Raw genomic sequence first — 21,289 nt, forward strand, 5'->3', positions numbered from 1 at the left:
GAATTTCCTCAACAATTTTACATGAACTTTTAGTGTTTCTGGCAAAAATTCTTCTATAATTTCTTCACTTTATTTTTTTTTATAAATATCAGGCCACAAAATATCAAGAAATTAGAATCAACAATTTCCAGGATTTATTCTTTCAGAAATTCTGCCAAGAACTTCTACAGAGTGAATTGCTCGAAAATCGCAAACATATACTTCCAGAAATGCCTAGAAAGATAAAGAGCATGTCTGTGGTAGAAGTATACGATGCGGCCAGTCTTGGGTTAATCCATCAGTTGTTTCAACAATTGTTCCAGAATCTGCTGACAGTTCTGCATGCATATTCCAGTAATTTGTCAAGACAAAACTCTAATATCAATTTATCCAAGAAGGTTTAATTTATATATACGGAGTTGGCTTCTGTAGCATAGGAATAGGGTTCTTCACATCGTTCTAAACAGACAACAACCTTTCGAACATGCAGTTTCTCTCACTGGCCGCCGAACGGCGACACTGATGTTTGCATTCCACTCACTGATCGCGCTACGCTTGTTTCTCAAACCTCCAACACAAGCGCATGGAAGAATGGTAGTCGAGAACTGTTAAAATGTATGGAAATTAATTAAAAACGTAAATTAACTTGCAAATAGGAAACTACATTGAAAAAGTACTGATAAGAAATCAAGCGTATTGTGAATACATAACTTTTTGTGTTAAGTTGATCTTCCGTGGTGCTGTCTTTGCTTCAGGATTTCATTTTAACTACCATTGAAAAAGAGCCAGCTATTGCATTTTCAGTTTTGAATATCGCCCTATTATGTCACTTCTTGTTGAATCATGGGTAAGACAATCCTTTGACTGTCCTACCTAGGCATTGTTGTGCGTATGACATGTCCTACCTGTCCTTCCCACTTTCCGTCCCACTGTCTTACACTACTCATACCTAGTTAGAGTTACCTAGATCCAAAAACTGTTTTTCATCAGAAACCTCAGAAACTTTCCATGAATGTCTTGTCAATATGAAGTCTTAGAAAATATACATATCAAGTATCTAAAAATACACTTAAAATTTTAATATTTATTACCGTGGGTTCGAAATGAAAACTCCTTCATATTCACCCAAGAGAGTCTAACGAAAAATTGGATAAAATTCAGTATTCGATTACTTTGGAAAAGGAGTACATTTTCAGCCCAAAGGAGGATGGAAGGACATATAATAAAAAGGGGGTCATGTCCTACCAAAGGGTACCATCTGGTAAGCCTACTTATGTTTGACAACATTCTATGCGACCCAAACAAAAACATCCATCATGAACGATGTTTTAATATCTAGTTAGGACATTTGTTTAAATTACATGAAAACTAAAATATTCAGTGGATATTCTTTGAATATAAATGGGAAATTAGTTATTAAAATGAAACTTCCCGACAAATCCGCGAATCCCAAAAAAACATAAAATCATTTCCCTGGAATTGCGAATCCTGTATAATGAATGCATTTCCCGGAAAACTCTTCCCGGGATCAGAAACCCCAACCCAATAACTACTCATCATTTATTGAAACGGCACACGGTCGCATATGCTCCTTGGCATAGAGACGAAATGGACTGCATTGCAATCATCCACAGAGCTGTGTAGGAGGCCTTTTTGCCTTGTGAATAGATTTGACCTTCAGTTCTCTTAAAACGAAGTACATGGTTGCAGGCAAAGTTAGAGGGAGGACAAAGGATTTCTCATCATTCGCTATCACAGTAAAAAAAAAATCTATACACCGTCATGTACCATATTATTGCACATCTTTCACATGTGACCAAAAATTGTATTCACTGTTCCACGTAACGGATACTGACTACAATGTCCTTCGGAAAGTGTAGTTGTTCTGTACGTGAGGGCTTTTTGTTGTTTGGGATGATGTGAGTGTGACTTGAGTAGTTGGAGTACGTTCGTTCTACGTATGCTTTCAAAAATATATATGTATGTGTGGAATAAAACCATATTCCTTGATTTTTTAAAACTATTTCTGCGACGTTCTGCTGAGTTTTCTGTTTCCTATTAAGTTTTTGTTAATGTGTTCTTTGACTTTTATTTTTTCTCAGCCTTGATTGCTTCCATCGCAATGACGTTGCTGGAGCATTTCTCCACTTAACCATTTATATATTTATGAATTGTGTCACATTCAGTTTGTCCAGTATGTTTGTGATGCAGTTTTATGTTAAGTATAATATGGGCTTCTTTATTTCTTTCTTAACTGCTACAATTGTGTCACTTATGTTTGTTTAGTTGTCTATTGTAGTTTAGCATTATTACGTTATCCCGTACCCATTTTTAGATTTATGGGGTACATCCTTACACTTTTGGAAATGCGTCGAAAAATTCTCGCCTGATTTGTCAACGTTCAATTGTTTTTTAAATGTGAATGTGCTCTTGTGTGCCAGTCAGTTTTTTTTTGCGTTTTGCGAAAATTCCAAACAAGGCTAACATCAGTGCGTTTTCAGCAAATTTCGCTCGATAAATATATTTACAAAAGAATTTCTCCTATTGCTCGGCGGTACACGTGTGAACTACTATTGTTGTCTCGTTAACGAAAGAAGTCGGGGGAAAAATTTAGACCTTGCTATACAAAAGCTACTAACTTTTCCGGTACAATGTTAAAGTACCAAAACTAACTTAAAAATCGTTACTTTGCCATTTACACATACTACAACCCATACTGTAATCGTTATAAAAAAAATCACTAAAAAAACCTTTCCAACAGCGAAATGATATTTACAACTGAAAGTGCTTAAAAATTAATTAACAATTTCGCGTAGGGCGTATGTAGATGAAAGCTCGCTTGCTAGGCTTATGTGCTAGGGGAAACATCAGGAAAACTCAACTTGGATCGCTACCATGCGGGGTCGCCTGTTGTTTGATTTGCAATTCGTTTGAACCACAGTGGAAGAAATAAATCACTAGAAAGCCGCAACTTAATCAATTTTTAACTAAATACCCACTACCTGCATTTGATCTCAGTGAACGCAATTTTGTATATTACACAACAATGAATTACTTGTTCAAGCCTTAAGAGATTTATTACTAAATTACTGGAACAGCCGGCGTAGGAGCTTTTGGAGGAACCCTTGTTCGGTTTCCTGGAAAAATCCCTAAAAAAATCAAATCTTAGATTTCGAATCCTAGATTTTCTGAGAAGAAGTTCTGTGGAATCATTAGAAAATTTCCTAGAATATCAACAGGAGAATCATTGGAAGAATAACAGCAAAGATAGCTGAAGGAAATCCTGGGAAAATTTTTAGAACAATTCCTGTGAAAATTACAAAGGCAGTAGCGTTTCCTGCAGCAATTACTGGATAAATTCCTGTGTATATGCCTTGAGAAAACGGTGGTAGAAATTGTAGAGAAGAGTAGAGAAGTAGAGAGTAGAGAGTAGATAAGTATTTCTGAACGGATCCCTTGAGGCGTTTCAGGAGCAACCTAAAAAGAAACTTTAAAAGAAATCAGTAGAGGAATTCCTGATGCCTTTCCACGAGTAATCTGAAAACAAATTTTTGAAGAACTTGTGGAATACTCGCGTAAAAATCTCTGAAGGTATCTCTGCAGCTTCTAGAATTGTGCATAATAAGAAAAAAAGGCAAAAAATAACCTTAAAGACAATTTTGGAAAAAAGAGACTTTAGGAACCTTCCTATAAAAATATTTTTTCAGAGTCGTGCATTCAAAATGTAACCTAGTCTTAAAAAATGTAAGCAAGTAACTATTGCGATTGATTTCATCGGGAACAGTGAGAAATTGTGACGTTGGGCCACATATATTCATAAATATCTTGAAACCTGTACGAGTAATCCATTGTTGTGTAACGTTGCACCCTCGTGTTCAATAAGACCGAACAAATGACGGTTATTGCATGCAAGTTTATTTAAAATTGGTGAAATTATGGCAATCTTTGTGATTTATTTTCTTCGTGTTTTAGGGGCTAACATTTCGTGACCGGAAGTCATCCTTGGTTCCAAGAGGACTTACACGAGAGGGTCAATGTTTCTATAAATGGGAATGGTGGGCCAGTGTAGAGAGTAACGCAAATCAGTGAAACGGAGCGCTCCCGCTAGAAAGAAACCTTAAATTCAATTCATGTTTGCCGTCTTATTTAGAATTGTTCTCGTCCTACGGAGAAAATTGGTTTCACTTTAAAAATTTCATCAATAATCCTAGGCGATTGTTGTGTATAGTTTACAATACCGTATATTTCCATTCCGAGATAGTTGCTAGACGCTTTTGATTTGTTGGATCGTGGATATAGTTTGTAACGATAATTTGTACGTTATTGATTATTTTTTGCTATATGCCTACCGTTTGCATAGATCTGATTCAGCCGCTTGAAAGCAAATAAATTTTACATTCCATAATCAACAGGAATAGGTACGAAATTTTGAACAGTATCTCGTTCGTAACGAATTGCAGTATGACACATGGATACCAATACGAAAAGGATTTGCCAGCTAGAAGTTTTTGGTACATACAAATAGCCGTAACACTTAGATCAATTTCCGGTAAAACACATTGCTTACTTCACACCACCATTATCTTATTGCAATATTGCGCGAAATACGGTTAAGTGCAGTAAGGCATGCAGAATGCGCTAAAGGTGTCCCGCATCAAATTGCATCACGGAAAAACTGTAGAAATTTACCCATTGGAATTTTTGTTTTTGAAAACATGGATAGAAATAGTTTAGAGTGTTGTGTTTACACTGCATTTTTATCGCTGCCAGTTAGAAAAAAATGGCGTCACCTTTAAATCACTTGGAAAATCCTCATCTCTCTCATCGGGACATCGGAAAACGTTTCGGAATCGTGCAGTCAACGGTGAGTCGCGTAATTAAACGTTACTACGAAACTCTGAGCATCGAACGGAAGGAGAAATGTGGTCAGCATCAGCGTTGCCAACCTTCCAGATTTGTCTGGAATATTCCAGATTTTAGAGGGCCCATTTTACAAAAATCTGGAAGATCCAGATAAAATTTGAAATGAATTTGTAAGGTTTTGTAAATAATTTGTAAGGTTCTCCATAAACAACATAAGCAATCCAGACTTGTCCGGACAAATTTTCAAAATCTTCCAGATTTTGAAAAAAATGACTTGGCATCCCTGGTTAGCATGGATATTCTATTGGTGATCAGGATCACGAGCGTGTCGTGAAAATGTTTGAGCAGAATGCCAAAATGTTGAATCTGTAGAAGTCTTTCATTCAGAGCGCCAGACGCCGAGAGGGACGGTAAAATACGGTGGGAAAGTCACATAAGCTGAAGAAGCCTCATTGTATCATCATGGATAATGAAACTTACGTCAGGACTTGCGGGGCTACTGTTCTTCACTACCCAGAACAAGTTCGAAGTTCCGGAGAAAGTAAGGAAGCAGAAACTTTGAAAGTATGCCAAGAAATACATGATTTAGCAAGCGATCTGCTGAGATGTACCTCAAGTAGTGTCTACAGTAACGTCTGCTTCTTCTGTTGAGGCAACACGAGGGCCCTACGATCTTCTAAGCGGATCTGGCTTCGTGCCACTAATCAAATATTGTCTTGGAGTGGAATTTTATACAGCGTTTTCTCCGTGATGAAAACATGAAGCATTTAAAATGATCGTTTGTGTTCATTCATTTATTTCATAACGCCGAAAATGGCCATTTTTGACATCGTACTTTTTTTTATATGAATATTTTACAAATTTTGTATCTTTAGCGTTATGAAATTTATGAGCCCTTTAAATGTTTAAATGTTCAATGGAAATTTCATCAGTGTTACGTATGTTTGGCTGTGTTTTTAGTCTATTGGTCTTTTGTACAATCAATGTTATATTTTCAATCGAAGTATAGTTCTAATACTTGACAAACAGCATGGAATCAATCCATTCCAAACATGAACCGAATAATTTGCATTTTGTCTATTCTATAGTTGTCTCGGTCCGTTAATCATGGGAAGCCATACGACAACCTATATCGCTTTACCTTTTTCCCACTACTCCCACACTTTTTAATAAATACCTAAGCGTAAACGTATATCTACATAACTGAATGTATCTCCCGGTTAGCAGCGTCCTGGCGTCCTTTCTCCGTCCGATGAGCAAATTAAGGGTCAAACAAAAAAAAAAAAACACCGCCGTCGCACACGTCCGTGCCTGGCAGTGTGGGGGAAAGAGAAATCCAAAACTGGAACATAATACCTTTTCTATAGAAGAAACACCACAACGTCCTCGACTTTAGACGTCGTGACTTAGCAGCGGCACGTCGTGGTGTTTCCGATTGAGCGTAGCACAGGGGAACAGCCACATGGCCGGATGGCCACGGCCGCACACCTCGGCCAACAGTGCCATCTTGGGCCTGTGGCTCCTGTAGGGGCCCTTCTGTTGGACCGCTTCCACGGCCGTCTCGTCGTACAGGATGGCATGCATTTGATCGACCATGATGGCTATCACGAACAGCCCGAAGAGGGCCGATTCCAGCAGCAGCAGGACACTGTGCAGCATACGACTCTGCGTTTCCGGTACCGTTGTGGAGCAGTTCTCGCAGGGATACACCCACGAGGCAATGATGAGGAAGATCGAGTACAGGGCCAGCGCGCACACGTACATCAGAAACTGCAGGAAGTACTTCTGGTTCCGCTCGCCGACGCAGTTGTTGATCCACGGACAGTGGTGATCCATCCGGCGGATGCAGCGCTTGCAGATGCGACAGTGATGGGCCCTCGGCGGACGGTACGTTTCACAGCGGGTGCAAACGGTCCACTCTTCGTGCTCGCGGTTGTAGTTCCGCTCCGAGTGCAGGTCGGAGAAGTCTATGCGGGTCTGTGGCAGCGGCACGGTTCCCGGGTCCAGCAGGACCGCTTTCAGGTGGGCCATCGAGAGCAGGAACACGATGGTGTTGAATGCCACCACGTGGAACGGGGCCCACAGGCTGCAACGGAAGGAAAAGGGGAAACATGGTTCATTAAATGTTGGGTTGTGAGAACGCAAACGTTGATTCAGAGGCATGTCGAGGGATTAGGATTGTGAAATCCTTATCCTAATTTACAGAGCCCGTTCGTTTTTGGCACTGTTAGATTTTGGCAACCCGAGACCGCTCGTTTTGAACATTTATTTGAACACCGTGCCAAAATCGAGCGAACAAATCTATCTATCTTCTATATAAATAAAAATGAAATGGTGTTTGTATGTCACGAAATGTTTTACGAACGGGTTATCAAATTTTGGAAATTCTTTCTCTATTGTGTTTATGAAGTGTTCCGACGTGTTTGTGTGCACAAAAAGGAATAGTTATTCAACGGGAAAGACCAAAAAACCATAATCGTAGAACCATAATGGTTATCTTTTTCTTCTTCTTCTCCTTCTTCTTCTTCTTATTATTCTTCTTATTGGTATTACTTCCTCGCTGGGACAGATCCTGCGTATCAGTTTAGTGTTCATATAAGCACTTTTACAGATATTATGAGAGCTTTCTTTGCCAAAGTTGCCATTTTCGAAATTTCCATCACGAAAAGATCCTGGACTGACCGGGAATTGAACCCAGAACGCGCAGCTATGCAGCATGACCATGCTGAGGGTTGTGGGTTCTTTTTTCTTTGTTTTTTTTTTACGAGGGGGAAATTTGCAAACATATCCCCTGAGAAATTAACACAGGGAGTGCGGGGATGACGCACCAACGACGACCCGCTAAAACCAGCCCATGCACTGTGTACGGTGTACGGTGCATCGACATTATCCTTGGCCTCAGACCCTTATCTCCCCGGAAGCACCTTACGGTATTTCTTCGGGAAGGGGCCAGTGCATATAGCACTACACGTGTAGCAGAAGTAGCCTACACAAACTGCTTCTCCTAGCTGACTTAAACAGTGTTACAAGGGACCAGCCTCGGCAAGCCAATTCTTGGTCGGCGCGCCATAGGTGCTGCAATTCCAACATAATGTAAGTGACAGCCGTAGTTACTACATTCCAGCTCTCGTCATGTCCTGTCAGAAACTGCGTCAGGTGGAAGTTCAATTCCCCATGTTTTTTTTCCATACCAATCTGATGCATTTGGTATTAGCCGATAGGTCCATCTACCCTTAGTAGAGTTATCCCATTCCTGCTGCCAGCTTCTGAGCGTTTCCTTTTTACACGTGTCGCGGACACCTCTGGTACCCCTTTGGTTGAAGCATTGAACATCTCCCTTGATGATGAGCCCGATGGGCGTCATCCCGGCTATGATGCACACGGCCTCTTTAGATACCGTTCGGTATGTACTTGTTACAAGCACATTATCCTGTACGTGCTTTCCAACCGCTTTAGGTTTCTGCTCGTTTTAAGCGCTTTTGACCAGATTGGTCCTCCATACCTTACACACTTAAATTATTTCACCGACCTCAGTAAAATTTTTCGCCAAGAACCCAACAGCTGAGAATTCGATAATTTTCAACGACGAATTTCGGTACTTATTTTACCGAGATTCCTGCAATCCGAATTTTTTGCCGAGATCTCGGCGAACGTTACCGAGATTCGGCAAACGTTTACCGAGATCTCGGTAAAAGTTTTACCGAGAATCGTCAAATTATTACCGAGATATCAGCTGTTGGGTTCTCGGCGAAACCGTTTAAGTGTGTAGTATGGATAGCGCCACGCTTGCCAGTAGCTTGCGTTTGCTGACAATTACAGCAGAGTTGTTAGACATCATCCTCGAAAGCGCCGCTATAGCCGTAGATGCCCTTTTACAGGCATATTCAACGTGTCTAGCAAAGCTGAGCTTGTCATCGATCATTACCCCAAGATGCATAAGGGATCGCTTGGACTCTATGGTGCAATCACCTACCGAGATAAGCGCTCGTTGCTCGGACTTGCGTTGACCACCGCCACCTCAGTCTTGTGACGGGCCAGTCCTAGTTTTCTAGACTTCATCCATTCCTCAACTATGGAAATAGAGTGCGTTGCTGTCAACTCTACTTCCTCCATCGATTCACCTTAGACCACTAGGGTGATATCGTAGGCGAAGCCAACAATCTTAACACCCGTCGAAAGGGGCAGTCTCAGTACGTCATCGTACATCATATTCCATTCCCAGGATTGGACCTTGAGGTACTCCTGCGATAATTCGAACGCTTTTCTGCCCCTCCTCTGTATCATACAGTAGAATCCTACCATCAAAATAGCTTTCTAGAAGCTTACACAACTGCACCGGTACCTTGAGACGGTGAAGTGCGTGTGCTATTGCTTCCCAGCTTGCGCTGTTGAACGCATTCTTCACATCCAGAGTGACAACCGCGCAGTAACGGATGCCTCTCCTTTTATGCTCGATTGCCACCTCAGCTGTCTGAACGACCGACTGGATAGCGTCCAGATTAGATTTACCTTTTCTGAATCCAAAATGGTTGTTAGACAGGCCGTCCACACTCTACGTATACGGTACTAGCCTGTTAAGAATCAATCTCTCCAATAACTTGCCCGTCGTATCTAGTCTACAGATAGGTCTATACGAAAACGGGTCACCTGGTGGTTTCTTCGCCTTTGGTAGTAGCACCAATTTCTGTCGCTTCCATACATCCGGGAAGATTCCTTGATCAATGCAGCGTTGCATCGTGGTTCTGAACGTGTCTGGATCCGCATTCACTGCCGCTTTTAAGGCAACATTCGGGATATCATCGGGTCCCGGTGCCATGTTTGACGCGAATAGCTTCACGCCTTCTGCCAGCTCTTCGTTCGTCACTCTCGCTACTTCTTCTGCTTCACCTGCCGCATACGACGCTGGGGGCTATGGACTTATGGGATGGTGCGGGAAGAGTACATCGATTAGCGATCGCAGCAACTCGGGCGACTTCTCTTGGGGCGCTATGGCACCTTTGGTCTTAGCCATTTCCACTCTGTAGGCGTCACCCCATGGGCTCGAATTGGCACTCTAGCATAGACTATCAAAGCATGCCCGTTTTCGACTTTTGATTTCCTTTTTGAGAGCCAACTTTGCCTCTCTGAATGCTGCACCGCGTTCTTCTCTTTGTGCTTCTGTGCGTGCGCGTTGCATTCTTCGTCTAGCCCGAAACAGATTGCTCGAAGATTTGCAAATGATTCGCACCACCAGTAAACCGACTGCCTGTTCTCTCTAGGAGGGGCTTTTCTTGGCATGGAAGCATCAAACGCTCGTGATATCACAGCAACTAGGTCTTCACCGTTTAGGTCCAGAGTGTTCCGTTCACGCCTCAGGGCTTCAGTGAATACTTCGCCGTCGAAACGCGCTGTTTTCCATCCTCGGGCTTGGTTCGAGTTACATCGCGTTGCCTTCCGCCTGCCTATGAGTATAACCGTCATCAACGCGCCAGTTCATGGTACCTAAAAGGTTAGGACTACAAAACGTCACGTTGATAATCGATTCTGCACCATTTCTGCAGAAGGCACTCACTGTACCCACATTTGCCAGCTCTAAATTTAATGCGGCCAGGGATTCCAACAATAGCTGACCTCTTTGGTTGGTGCAGCGGCTATCCCACTCCACTGTCTATGCATTAAAGTCGCCAGTTATCACTACTGGCTGCCGATTAGCTAGTTCGGCTATCATCCTGTCGACCATGTGGGAAAATTCCTCAATCGACCACCTTGGGGGCGCGTAACAACTGCAATAGAACACGCCGTTAATTTTTGCTATCGCAAAACCGTCAAACTGCTTCTTGAATTGGGTATCGTCCTGTCGTCCCTATAGCTGCTAGCTGTTGAGACCTATCTGCCACGTCAGTCTTGGTTTCCGAGACTAACTGCTAAAGGCTGCTGGGCTGCATCACAGTGGTTTAAATTTAACTGTTTTACTTCCGTTTTGGCTGCTTTGATACTCCGCTTGTGCCCGGACATTTGGATCCGCCCGTTAAGTATCCGTTGTCTGCTCTGTCGACACATATTAGGCACTTAGCGATTTGCTTACAATCGCTTGCCCTATGGCCTTCGGTGCCGCATTTTCTGCACATCTTACTTCTGTCGGGACCATTGCATTTCCACGACTTACGACCCTTCCCGAAACACTTGAAGCAAACTTCAGGAGGATGTTGTATGCTCAGCCGGCAGACCGACAAGCCTACCTTGTGTATGCCCAAGTTCTTCGCTTTGTTGGCGCCTCTGCGACCGGCAGCCTGGTCGCCGTTACTGGCTACGTCGATGTTACACTGCTCTTTGGGGCAGCCGAGACCTCCGCTGCGTCGGTGACCTCGGCCAGATTTTTACACTGGAGAGTCGCTTCAGCGGTAAGGGATCTTACATCAATTTCGTCGCCAAGTACTTCTAGTGTCAGCTGCGTATAGACCGCACCCTTTTCCTTGGCGTCCTTCTTTAGGACTAGGATCATTTCACCAATCGGATAAGAATGCTCCGCACGTCTGCGCGCAATGGCGATAACTTCTCCGTGCCTCGCATCGCCTTCAGAACTTCGGCGTATTTCGCTTCCTCCGTTTTGATAACGAGAGCTTCGTCTAAATTCCTACGTTTCGCTGTTTTCGGTTTAGCGCTCTCCTTGGGCTCCGTTTTCAGTTTCCTCTGTTTTTTTTCTGACTTCCAACTCGTATCCACGGATTGCTGTTGCCTTGCGCCCGTGGTTCCTGTGGATGCACTGCCTGGTTCGGGTTATCCCGTGGCTCCTTTTTTGGCTTTCTTGGCCCTAGGCTTAGTGTTGGCCTCTCCTTTGTTACCATGTCCTCTTGATCGCGGGGCTTGGCTCGTGCCAGCGTTTCCGCTCTGGAGGACGGCCGCGTAGATCACTTTCCCTTTTGCAACTTTACGTTTTTTCGCCACGTATTACCTGATGGGTATGATTATTTAGCAAGCGATCAGATTTTTCAGTGTGAATTGCTAGAGATTCTGCCTGGGGAATTCCGGCTACGAAAAGCGTTACCGTTTATTTGGTTGGTACGAGCACCAACGGTTGCCACCGCAATTTGCGCACACAAAAGTTTTAGTATCTTCCTTCACAGGACAGACGTCCATAGCGTGAGAAGAACCTCCGCAAATCATGCATTTAGCATCCATGCGAAAATGTTTGATTCCATGACTCCACTTTTGGCACCGATGGCACTGAGTGGGGTTATGGGATCGATTCAGGGAAATTAGTTCTAATCACTACTTCTAATGTTTCCGAAAAGTCAACAGTAGAACTGCCGTCTTTTTTTGTGATCTGACAACGCTTTTTCATCAGAGACGTGCCAGTTCACAATCTTCTCCGATAGCAAGTCACTGCAGATCGTGAGATCGAGAGCCTCCTGTCGCATAGCATTTACACAAGTGAGACAATTCCCTCTATTACATAATGTCTATATTGTTAGACGACATATAGTTTAAGATATCTTCTTCTGTTTTCTAATATTGGTGCTGCTACCAATTGTATGATGGGCGCATGCATCGCACTCTATTATAAATTGGGAATTAATTTTGTTACAATAGTTGACAAAATTAACGACCGAAGATGGAGGTATATCTTCAACACTTCCAGGAAAGTCATCAGAAGCAATGCGTACCTCCTTTTCCCTCGGATAGTTGACTCCTCCACTTTGAGTGTAACAATATCTCTACAGATAAATTCTGTAATTGGGACAAATTTTGTGTCCCCACTTTACAAGAGCAGCTGTTTATGGTTTGGACTAATTTTCGTCGTATAAAACTAATATAACGGATAATAGTCCGCAAATCTGACCATATTCGAACTTGGGTCATTTGATTATTACCAGCGACCTTACTATTTGTGTCACTCCAATTAGTTGAAATGAGTCTGATTAAATTGAACCAGTAGAAGTGAAGAAAGACAATTGGAAGAGTCGACAACTTGAGTGTTGAGCAGCAGCATGATGATCGGAATCCCAAATAATTCCAAGTGTTGTTCCAAACCGCTTTGCTTATTTGAAGCACATCTTTCATGTTTGAATAATGATAAAATATAAATTTTGGTTCTAAATATAATGCACATTCATTACCAAATTTTTGAGATTTAAAGTGGATACAATAATTTTTGTGCATTATAATTGCTGCTTTGTTGGAACACATCAGCAATATTATTACCGACTACAACGATAATGTTCCCATCATTCTTAAAAAACAATTCAGAAGAAATTTGTGCATTTTTACGATTTTATAACTCCATCTACGACTGTGCCCATTCCGTTCTCGTATATACGAGTTTAGTTTGACAGATTTGATCAGAATACATCACTCTTAACGTTATATACGATTAGTTTGATTTCAATTGCAATTAAAAAACATAAGTCTTGGCCGTGCGATGATTTTCATGATCAAACATGACCAGATATAAGACATTTATAGAGGGATCCGTGTATCAACTAAACTGTTTATCTTTTTACGACTTCATCTGATTCTATCCGATATCGTACGATTCTGTTCAATTTCTTTATAAGATTTGATATGATTCTGAGAAACATAGTTGTATAATGATCTCATATGTCGGAGAATATGATTTTTTATCATCTTTGACAGTGCTTATACATATCAATAAAGGATTCCAATAAAGTTTAACTAGATATATGATTTTGATTGTTTATTGATAAACGATGTCTGGTTTGCTGGGATGTTATCACCTTATTTTGATTTCACCAACATTTTTGAAATTGATTATTAAAAAAGGGCCGCCGCACAATATTCTGTCCGCGATTCAAAAAAGTTGGGCAGACTTGTTCTAGGATAAATCTTAGAATTTATTTATTTGAGTAATAAACACCTGGTGAATTTTTTTCTGAAAAAAATTACTTTAGTGATTTTTGTAGCAAATACAATCATAAATTGCGTCTTACAGTGCTGTTCTGAATAATAGCAGCGCATGTCGATTTTCATACAAAATGCTCAACTTTGACATGCTGTTGTTTTGTTCCCTTTCAAGTAATCGAGCTGAAATTTTCTCCACAGAACTACAAATATGATCAATTTTGTAACTACAAAATTTCAGTTTTTTCTGAGTCCCTACCGAAAAGTGAGACACTAGGTGAAATTTTTCGAAAAAATAGCAGTTTTTCATTTTAAAATTTTTCTTCTACAAATATTTTAAACATTTTCGGTTTAGGTGTAGGTTTGATAAGTAGGAGGAGATTGTTCCAATGGCAAGTGATATACAATTTAAAACTATAATGTCAAGCCGAAATTCAAATTTTTAAAACTGCTATTTTTTCGAACAATTTCACCTAGTATCTCACTTTCCGGCAGGGGCTTAGAAAATTTTGTGTTTACAAAATTGGGCATATTTGTAATTCTGTGGAGAAAATTTCAACTCGATTGCTTGAAAGGGGACAAAACTACAGCATGTCAAAGTTGAGCATTTTGTATGAAAATCGACATGCGCTGCTATTATTCAGAACAGCACTGTATGTCAGAAAATGACGTTTGCCTTCGTTTTAGGTGGGCTATAGCCCAACTAACGGGAGCCCAATTAAAACGTAGCCCACTTAAAGATAGTGCAACGAACGAAATTCGACTGTAGTGACTCTTCATTAAGCTAGTCGAATGTATTGATCAAGTGACTTGCCAGCACTGTTCAACTACATTTTGGAGGTTTTTGAAGGTGTTTCCAATTTGTGGCAGGTAAAGACCACAAAAGAATACCCGTGGAAGATTTTTATTCTGTGTAAGCACAGTAAGTACAACAAACATCGTTTGAATGGATTCAAAATTGTTCAAGTTGACTTGGATGGACATAGTATTTAATATGGTATTAATATAGTATTTAATACTAAATTGATCCTCGATAGAACAACCCTCCCTAAGCACGCCCCTTTCTTCGTCAGAAGTAAGTCGAACCTTGAATCACGCACTGATTCGACTGATATCGAAACGAAACATCGCGAAAATAAGATAAGCTTCCCCCCTCAGAAAAAAAAAAAAACATGATTAGGTATTACTTAGTTACGTCGGTTGGGTAGGCTGTGACAAATGCGACAAATGGACCCACACCGTTTGCGCTCGGATCAGCGAGGCGCTGTTGTTGGAAATGAAGAATCATTCCTATCTATGCGAAAAGTGCTCTATCGTAGGTAGTTTTTATCTGAAAGCACCCACCCCTGACAGCAGGTCTCAGGACGCCCAGGAGAACATAGCAGAACTTACATCGAAGATTACCAAGCTGGAGTCAGAAATAGCAACCCTTCAAGCAGGCATCAAGAAGCAGTTCGATAGGTTGCAGAATAGGATGCATGCAGCTGATCGGTGGGAAGAAAAAGCAGCATCCAACAGAGAGATCATCGAGAATGTAGAGAATAAGCTAGAGACCATCGAATCGGGGGCGAGATTAGCTAATGCTTGCTCACAATCCGTCAACTGTTGCCGTATCGCCATTAACAAAGTCCCTTTTCATCCAGGTGAAAATGTGCGAAGTATCGTGAGTGATTTCCTTGATTTTCTCGATATCCGTGATAGGATGTCGCAAGTTACAGCATGTTTCCGTCTCCCAGTGAAACCATCCAAATGGACCGATCGCAACCTCACCCCAACTATCATGGTTGCCTTCGACACCAGGGAACTAAAGTCAATGGTATTGCGGCGATACTTTGAAAAACATAAGGAAGCTAAACTGTGCAATCTCAACTCCGCTCTATCATTGGAGTACCGCTTCACTGTCAACGAAATGTTATCGATTAAGAGTTTCCGTATTAGGAATCTGGCAATGCGATTAAAGCAAAAAGGAGCCGTGCAGTCGGTTTTCATTCGGAACGACAGGGTGTCAGTGAAGCTCACGGGTCAAACAAGCTACGTACCTGTCGAAAACTCTAGCGATCTTCTCAAACTCATCGAGCCAGATGTTCTCGGCGAATCCTCTGTATTCTTCGACGCAGTGTCGGCAGCAAGTTCTTCTTGCTGTTAATCGTTTCACAACATCAATCACACGCTGACGATTCACCATACCTAATCATGTCAAACAATCACTCGAATCTTCGACTCGGACATCTCAACGTCCGAGGATTAGAAAACCACATCGATGGAATAAAACTTCTCCTAAATGCGACGAATTACCACCTTTTCGCTGTCACGGAAACTAAACTAAAGGCATCTTCTCCTGCTGGTCCAATTCGTGTTCCAGCATATAACTTTATAAAACACTCACTGGCGTCCAGTCGAGGTCGTGGGAGCAGATCGTGTGGTGGTATCGGACTTTATGTCCGAAAGGGTCTGAAGGCAACTCCTGTCCTCAAGTCATCCTTCAACCCAGAGCTTCCTATCTCCCAAAGATTGGAATTCATTGCGGTGCAAATCAAAATCAACGACCTTAACATTGGTATTGTAGTTCTTTACAATCCGGTAGTTTCGAACCCGAATTTCGCCCGTGAATATGAAAAGCTGTTATTCGATCTGCAAGATTTCGCCTTCGACCGAATATTTGTACTAGGTGATTTCAACATCAACGTTCGTTCTTCCCAACCAACGACTAACTACCTTGCTTTAACTCGAATACACGATGCTTTCAATCTCTCAATCTTACCAACCCCTCCCACGCGAATTGCTGATCGAAGTTCAACGACAATCGATCTCATGATAACGGACTGCCCCCAATCGATCCTTTCAGCGAAGACATGTACTAACAGTATTTCGGATCACGAAATTATCTACCTTATCTCGGACATAAGGATACAAAGAGCAGTGACCCAAAGGATCAACATAAAAGATTTTCGGAATGTGGATGTGGTTGCCTTGCAAGCGGATTTCCAGAGCCGTGACTTTCATCAAGTTTTGGGAGAGACCAACATCAACGTCAAAGCTGAACGCCTAACAGCAGAGCTACGGAATCTCATGCAGCGTCATGTACCCGAGCGGTCAATACAAGTGAAGGACAAGCGTACACCTTGGATAACATTCGAAATCGAGAGGGCCATATCTGTTAGGGACTTAGCACATGCTCTGTATAAGCGGAACCCTAACCGAAGCAGAAGTAATGATGAATGGAAGGACTACACGCGGAAACGCAACAAGGTGGTCTCGCTGATATTGGCAGCTAAAAGGCGTTATGGAGAGAAGCAATTCGGGCGGGACCTTCCTGCGAAAAAACTTTGGAATAATCTCAGAAGAGAAGGCATCCATAATAGCAACAAAAATTTCTGCTGCGATCACATCGATGGCGAGGAGCTCAATACATTCTTCTGCGATGGACACCGGCAATTGAGGGTCGCTGCTCCTAACGATGCTCGTAATTCCAACACAGAACCACCTCATCGCACTGCTGCTGATCGTGGTGAAAGATTCACCTTCCGTCCAACATCTGTCGTGGAAGTGGCTAGGAAAATCTCTGAAATCCGGACAAACGCTGAAGGCACTGACGGAATACCCATTTCGTTCATCAAAATGTTGTCTCCTTTCATCTTTCCTCTGCTGGTGCATGTCTACAATGCAGCAGTTGATGCAAAAGTCTTTCCGGATATTTGGAAGAAAGCACTAGTCACGCCCATTCCAAAACTGGCGAACCCTGTGCAGCCCAAGGACTTCAGGCCTATTAGTGTTCTTCCAGCACTTAGCAAAGTGCTTGAGAAGATTCTGCTAGACCAAATAGTCGAACACGTCAACGACACTCAAGCTGGCCCTGCGCTCCTTGCCGCTAATCAGTCCGGTTACAGGAAAGGGTACAGCACCACTACGGCTCTAACCAAGATCACACACGACATAGTTAACAACTTGGACGATGGCCGCTGTACGGTTATGGTGCTGGTCGATTTCTCCTTGGCTTTCAACTGTGTCGACCACCGAAAACTTGAAGGAAAGCTCTATGACGAATTCCATTTTTCGAACATGGCATGCAACTTGATCTCATCGTTCCTTGGCTCTCGGTCTCAAGCTGTAAAACTGGGTGACCATTTGTCATCTCAACTACCAGTCCCCGAAGGCACACCCCAAGGCTCATGTTTAAGCGCGTTGCTATTTAGCCTTTACATTAACAGCCTCCCTCTGGGACTTCAATGCAGCTACCAACTTTACGCGGACGATCTCCAGATCTATGTTTCAGGCCCGATTCAGCAAGTCGATAGGATTATCTCTATCATCAACGAGGATCTGAAGCACATCGAACGTTGGGCCGGAGAGAATAAGCTGTTTCCGAACCCAAAAAAGACGCAAGCGATAATTTTTGCCAAAGAGAATTCGACAGTCGTACCTACCACGGGGATTATTTTCTGTGGCGCGGAGATTGCTATTCTGGACACAGTGACTAACCTTGGACTTCGAATGGATAGGTGCCTCAAATGGACGCCTCAAGTGAACGATATCACGTCTAAGGTCTTCTGCACACTCCGTACCTTCAAACGTTTTGCACCAGTTTTGTCACTACACACAAAGCAGAAGCTGGTGCAATCTGTGATCTTGCCGTTCTTCACTTACTGCGACGTGGTGTATTATCCTGGTTTGTCGGCAGCGCTGAAAGATCAGTTGGATCGATGCTTCAAAGCATCGGTTCGATTCGTACACAACATTAAGCGCAGAGAGTCTACGGCTGGGGTAATCAACACTATAATCGGACATGACCTAACAACGAACTACCATGAGAGGATTTGCTGCTTCATGCGACAGGGGTTTACTGGGAGTCTTCCTAGCTACCTTCAACAGCATCTTCGTCGTGGACGGCTTGAACGATCCCGAGCATTCGTTGTTCCACGGCATTCAACTTCCATGAGAAAGAGTGTACTTATAGCGGGAACCATCGTATGGAACCAACTTCCGCTGTCGGTGAAACAACAGCCATCCATTACCTCCTTCAGGGCAGCACTCAGAAATAGACAACCATAAAAAATATTGTAGCTTCCTCACGATCCTTTTTTTTATATATATTTAGTTTTCAATCCTTGTTATTTTTTTCCATTGAACACTTCCTTGTCCTAGAAATAAGGCTACCTTGTACCTAAAGGATTTCGTCGAACTAAATAAAATTACATTACATTACATTACCTGTTTTGCATTGTCTGCAGGATGATCCACCGGGTGACCACATAGTCGGCATAGAGCACCGCCAAGTAGGTCACCAGCACGCAAACAATTCCGCACGGATCTTTGACGAAGCCCATCTTTTCTTCCCAAAAAAAAACAAGAAACCACCAAGCCAAAGTTCCAAGTCACTCACTGGTGGACTATCTACTAAGTAGTGATTAGAGCTGCCTCCACTTTTCCGGATCCCGATTCCGGAGCGGATTTCAACTTTGAGACTTGAGGGGGTGATAATCTTCTTTTACTAATGTCGTCGTCGCTTTTCCCCTGTTTTCTTGCCTCACTTGCTTTTGATTGATGGCGAATATGTAAGTAAGTAAAGGTAGACAGTAATATTATTGCCAAACGAATCGATGCCCCTCCAGCAAGACCACTAATCTTTCACGCATTTTGGGGGGTTTTTCTTCGCTTGGTGCACATGAAATTACTGTAGAAATTGAAGTGTTTGAACAATTTTACTTCTTGAGGAAGCAGTTCACCGCACAAGCATAATAATCACTAGCCATATGAGAAATAGACGTTCCACTAGCACATATTTTTTTCTTCTTTTCAACGAATAAACTTCACCACGAATAAACTAAACAAGACATCATCATCACCGAATCGAAGTACAAACACTACTGCGCAAGCTCGATTTTCGTTTTGACGGAAAGCTCCTTTCTTGTCTGTCAGCAGCGCATCAGAAAGAGGGGAAGGAGGAGTGCGGTGCGGATCAGCTGGGTGCGTGATAGCGGGGGTGGAATTTGACAGTTTGGTTGATGACGGTCGTGGTGATGTGATGACACTTAAATGACGCAGCTGCACATTAGAAATTTTGTTGTATGAAAGTGGCTAAAATCTTCATGGTGAACCATCAATGATTAAAAATGTTAGGTGTTGCAAATCACTGCACTAAAGTTTAATTCGATTAGCTAAAAATAACAAATGGGTGATATGAATAGAAAGCGTTTAACTTTACTTTACTACTTGTAGCATCTACTCAAAATCAAAATCCACTGAGTTTACAACACTTTTGGTACGAATCTGAGAGAGACTCGCGAAGAGGAAAAATATCAACGTCATATGCAGCCCAGATTCCCCTCTCACGAAACGTCAAATGCAGCCCACCGCTGAAAAAGTGAAAAGTATTGTGTTCAAAGTAAACGTTTATTAAAACCTCTGTCGGCGGAGCAGTTTTTTCCAAAGTTGCTGATAAATCTAAGCAGAAGATTAATTATTTCTAATGTCTGCTACGTTTGCTGGCATGAAATTTCCCTAAAATGGCTGAGAGGTTCATGTGAGGATTCCCAGTAAACACAAACTCGTATATGATAGGATATAAGAGTACAAATGTGGAGGCGATATACGTACATCTTGCATGTAGCCTTATGGCGCAAGTGCGTATATCGCCTCCACATTTGTACTCTTATATCCTATCATATACGAGTTTGTGTTTACTGGGTTTGAACAGCATACGCATAATTGGTATAAACACAAAATGGAATAAGAAAAAAACTCAGCAATCACAGAAAAAGAAGACCGTCTTCGCGAGTCTCGTCTCAGGTACGAATAATAAACCATTCGAACATGTAGTACGTACTACCTACTTTCGTGCATGAACATTTACTATGGACCAATGCACGAGTGAATACGAATAGCAGTGAGTTGTCAACTGATGCTGCACAGAGCACAGAAAGAAAAATCCATGTAAACTGAAGCGTGAAATCATGCACATAATGATTTGTCGCTTTTATACACTACAAATCATGTGAAATTATAAACATTACTACATTTACGTTCATTAAGTTATATAATTTTACACGATTTCTAGTGAAATTTTGCGATGTCTGAAATTTCCTTTATGCGCATGATTTTATGATGATTTTCTGTGTAGTTGTCCATCTTCGCCAACTCTGGTGTTTAATACATGTTAGAATTTCAGCTCAAATTCTGTATCCTACGAAGAGATTTAGATTTTTGAAGTAAGTTTTCTGAGTTTAGCCTGATCGCTGCTGAAAAGTATTTTCTTGGCCTATCTTGATGCATAGAAAATTCCTGAAATCGATCAAGAAAATGCTTTTTCTGATCACAGTACGCAGTTGAAAAAAAAGTTGTCAGTTCAAACGGGAGTCACTGTAGACAATTTCTGCTAGGAATCGGCGAAAAAAATCCTTTTCAGCAGCAAATCAGGCTTTTGTTATTAAACTCACATATTACATTCGAATCGTTAAATCTTCTATTCAATTCAATCTTGTAGGAATGTTGAAATTTTTATGGGAATTGTAGGAGTTACTATTGTCACGCCGCCATCAAACCGGATCGCGCCAGTGTGACTCGCGACGAGCCTCAACTCGTCGCTTATTAAAATCAGTTTTTATGTTTGGCG

At 41.9% G+C, this 21,289-nt stretch overlaps 1 protein-coding gene across 1 annotated transcript; it reads right to left on the reverse strand.

Annotated features, from left to right (window-relative positions):
- Positions 1-5,722: 5,722 nt before the first annotated feature.
- On the reverse strand, positions 5,723-19,566 carry LOC5573953 (palmitoyltransferase ZDHHC3). Its single transcript, XM_001654941.2, has 2 exons — positions 18,889-19,566; positions 5,723-6,928 (listed from the first exon to the last, which is right to left on the reverse strand). Exons 1-2 carry the CDS (start codon positions 19,002-19,004, stop codon positions 6,235-6,237), a joined length of 810 nt encoding a protein of 269 aa, XP_001654991.1. The 5' UTR covers positions 19,005-19,566; the 3' UTR covers positions 5,723-6,234.
- Between the last annotated feature and the right edge of the window lie 1,723 nt (positions 19,567-21,289).

This window comes from Aedes aegypti, chromosome 2 (assembly GCF_002204515.2).
Source record: "Aedes aegypti strain LVP_AGWG chromosome 2, AaegL5.0 Primary Assembly, whole genome shotgun sequence".
Lineage (NCBI taxonomy): Eukaryota > Metazoa > Arthropoda > Insecta > Diptera > Culicidae > Aedes > Aedes aegypti.

What these genes read in the sequence shown, in the direction of transcription:
- LOC5573953 (XM_001654941.2), bottom strand. Translation starts at nt 19,004, where the DNA reads ATGGGCTTCGTCAAAGATCCGTGCGGAATTGTTTGCGTGCTGGTGACC. An exon ending in CTGCAGACAATGCAAAACAG is followed by an intron (nt 6,929 to 18,888) that starts GTAATGTAATGT and finishes CTTCCGTTGCAG; the next exon opens with CCTGTGGGCCCCGTTCCACG.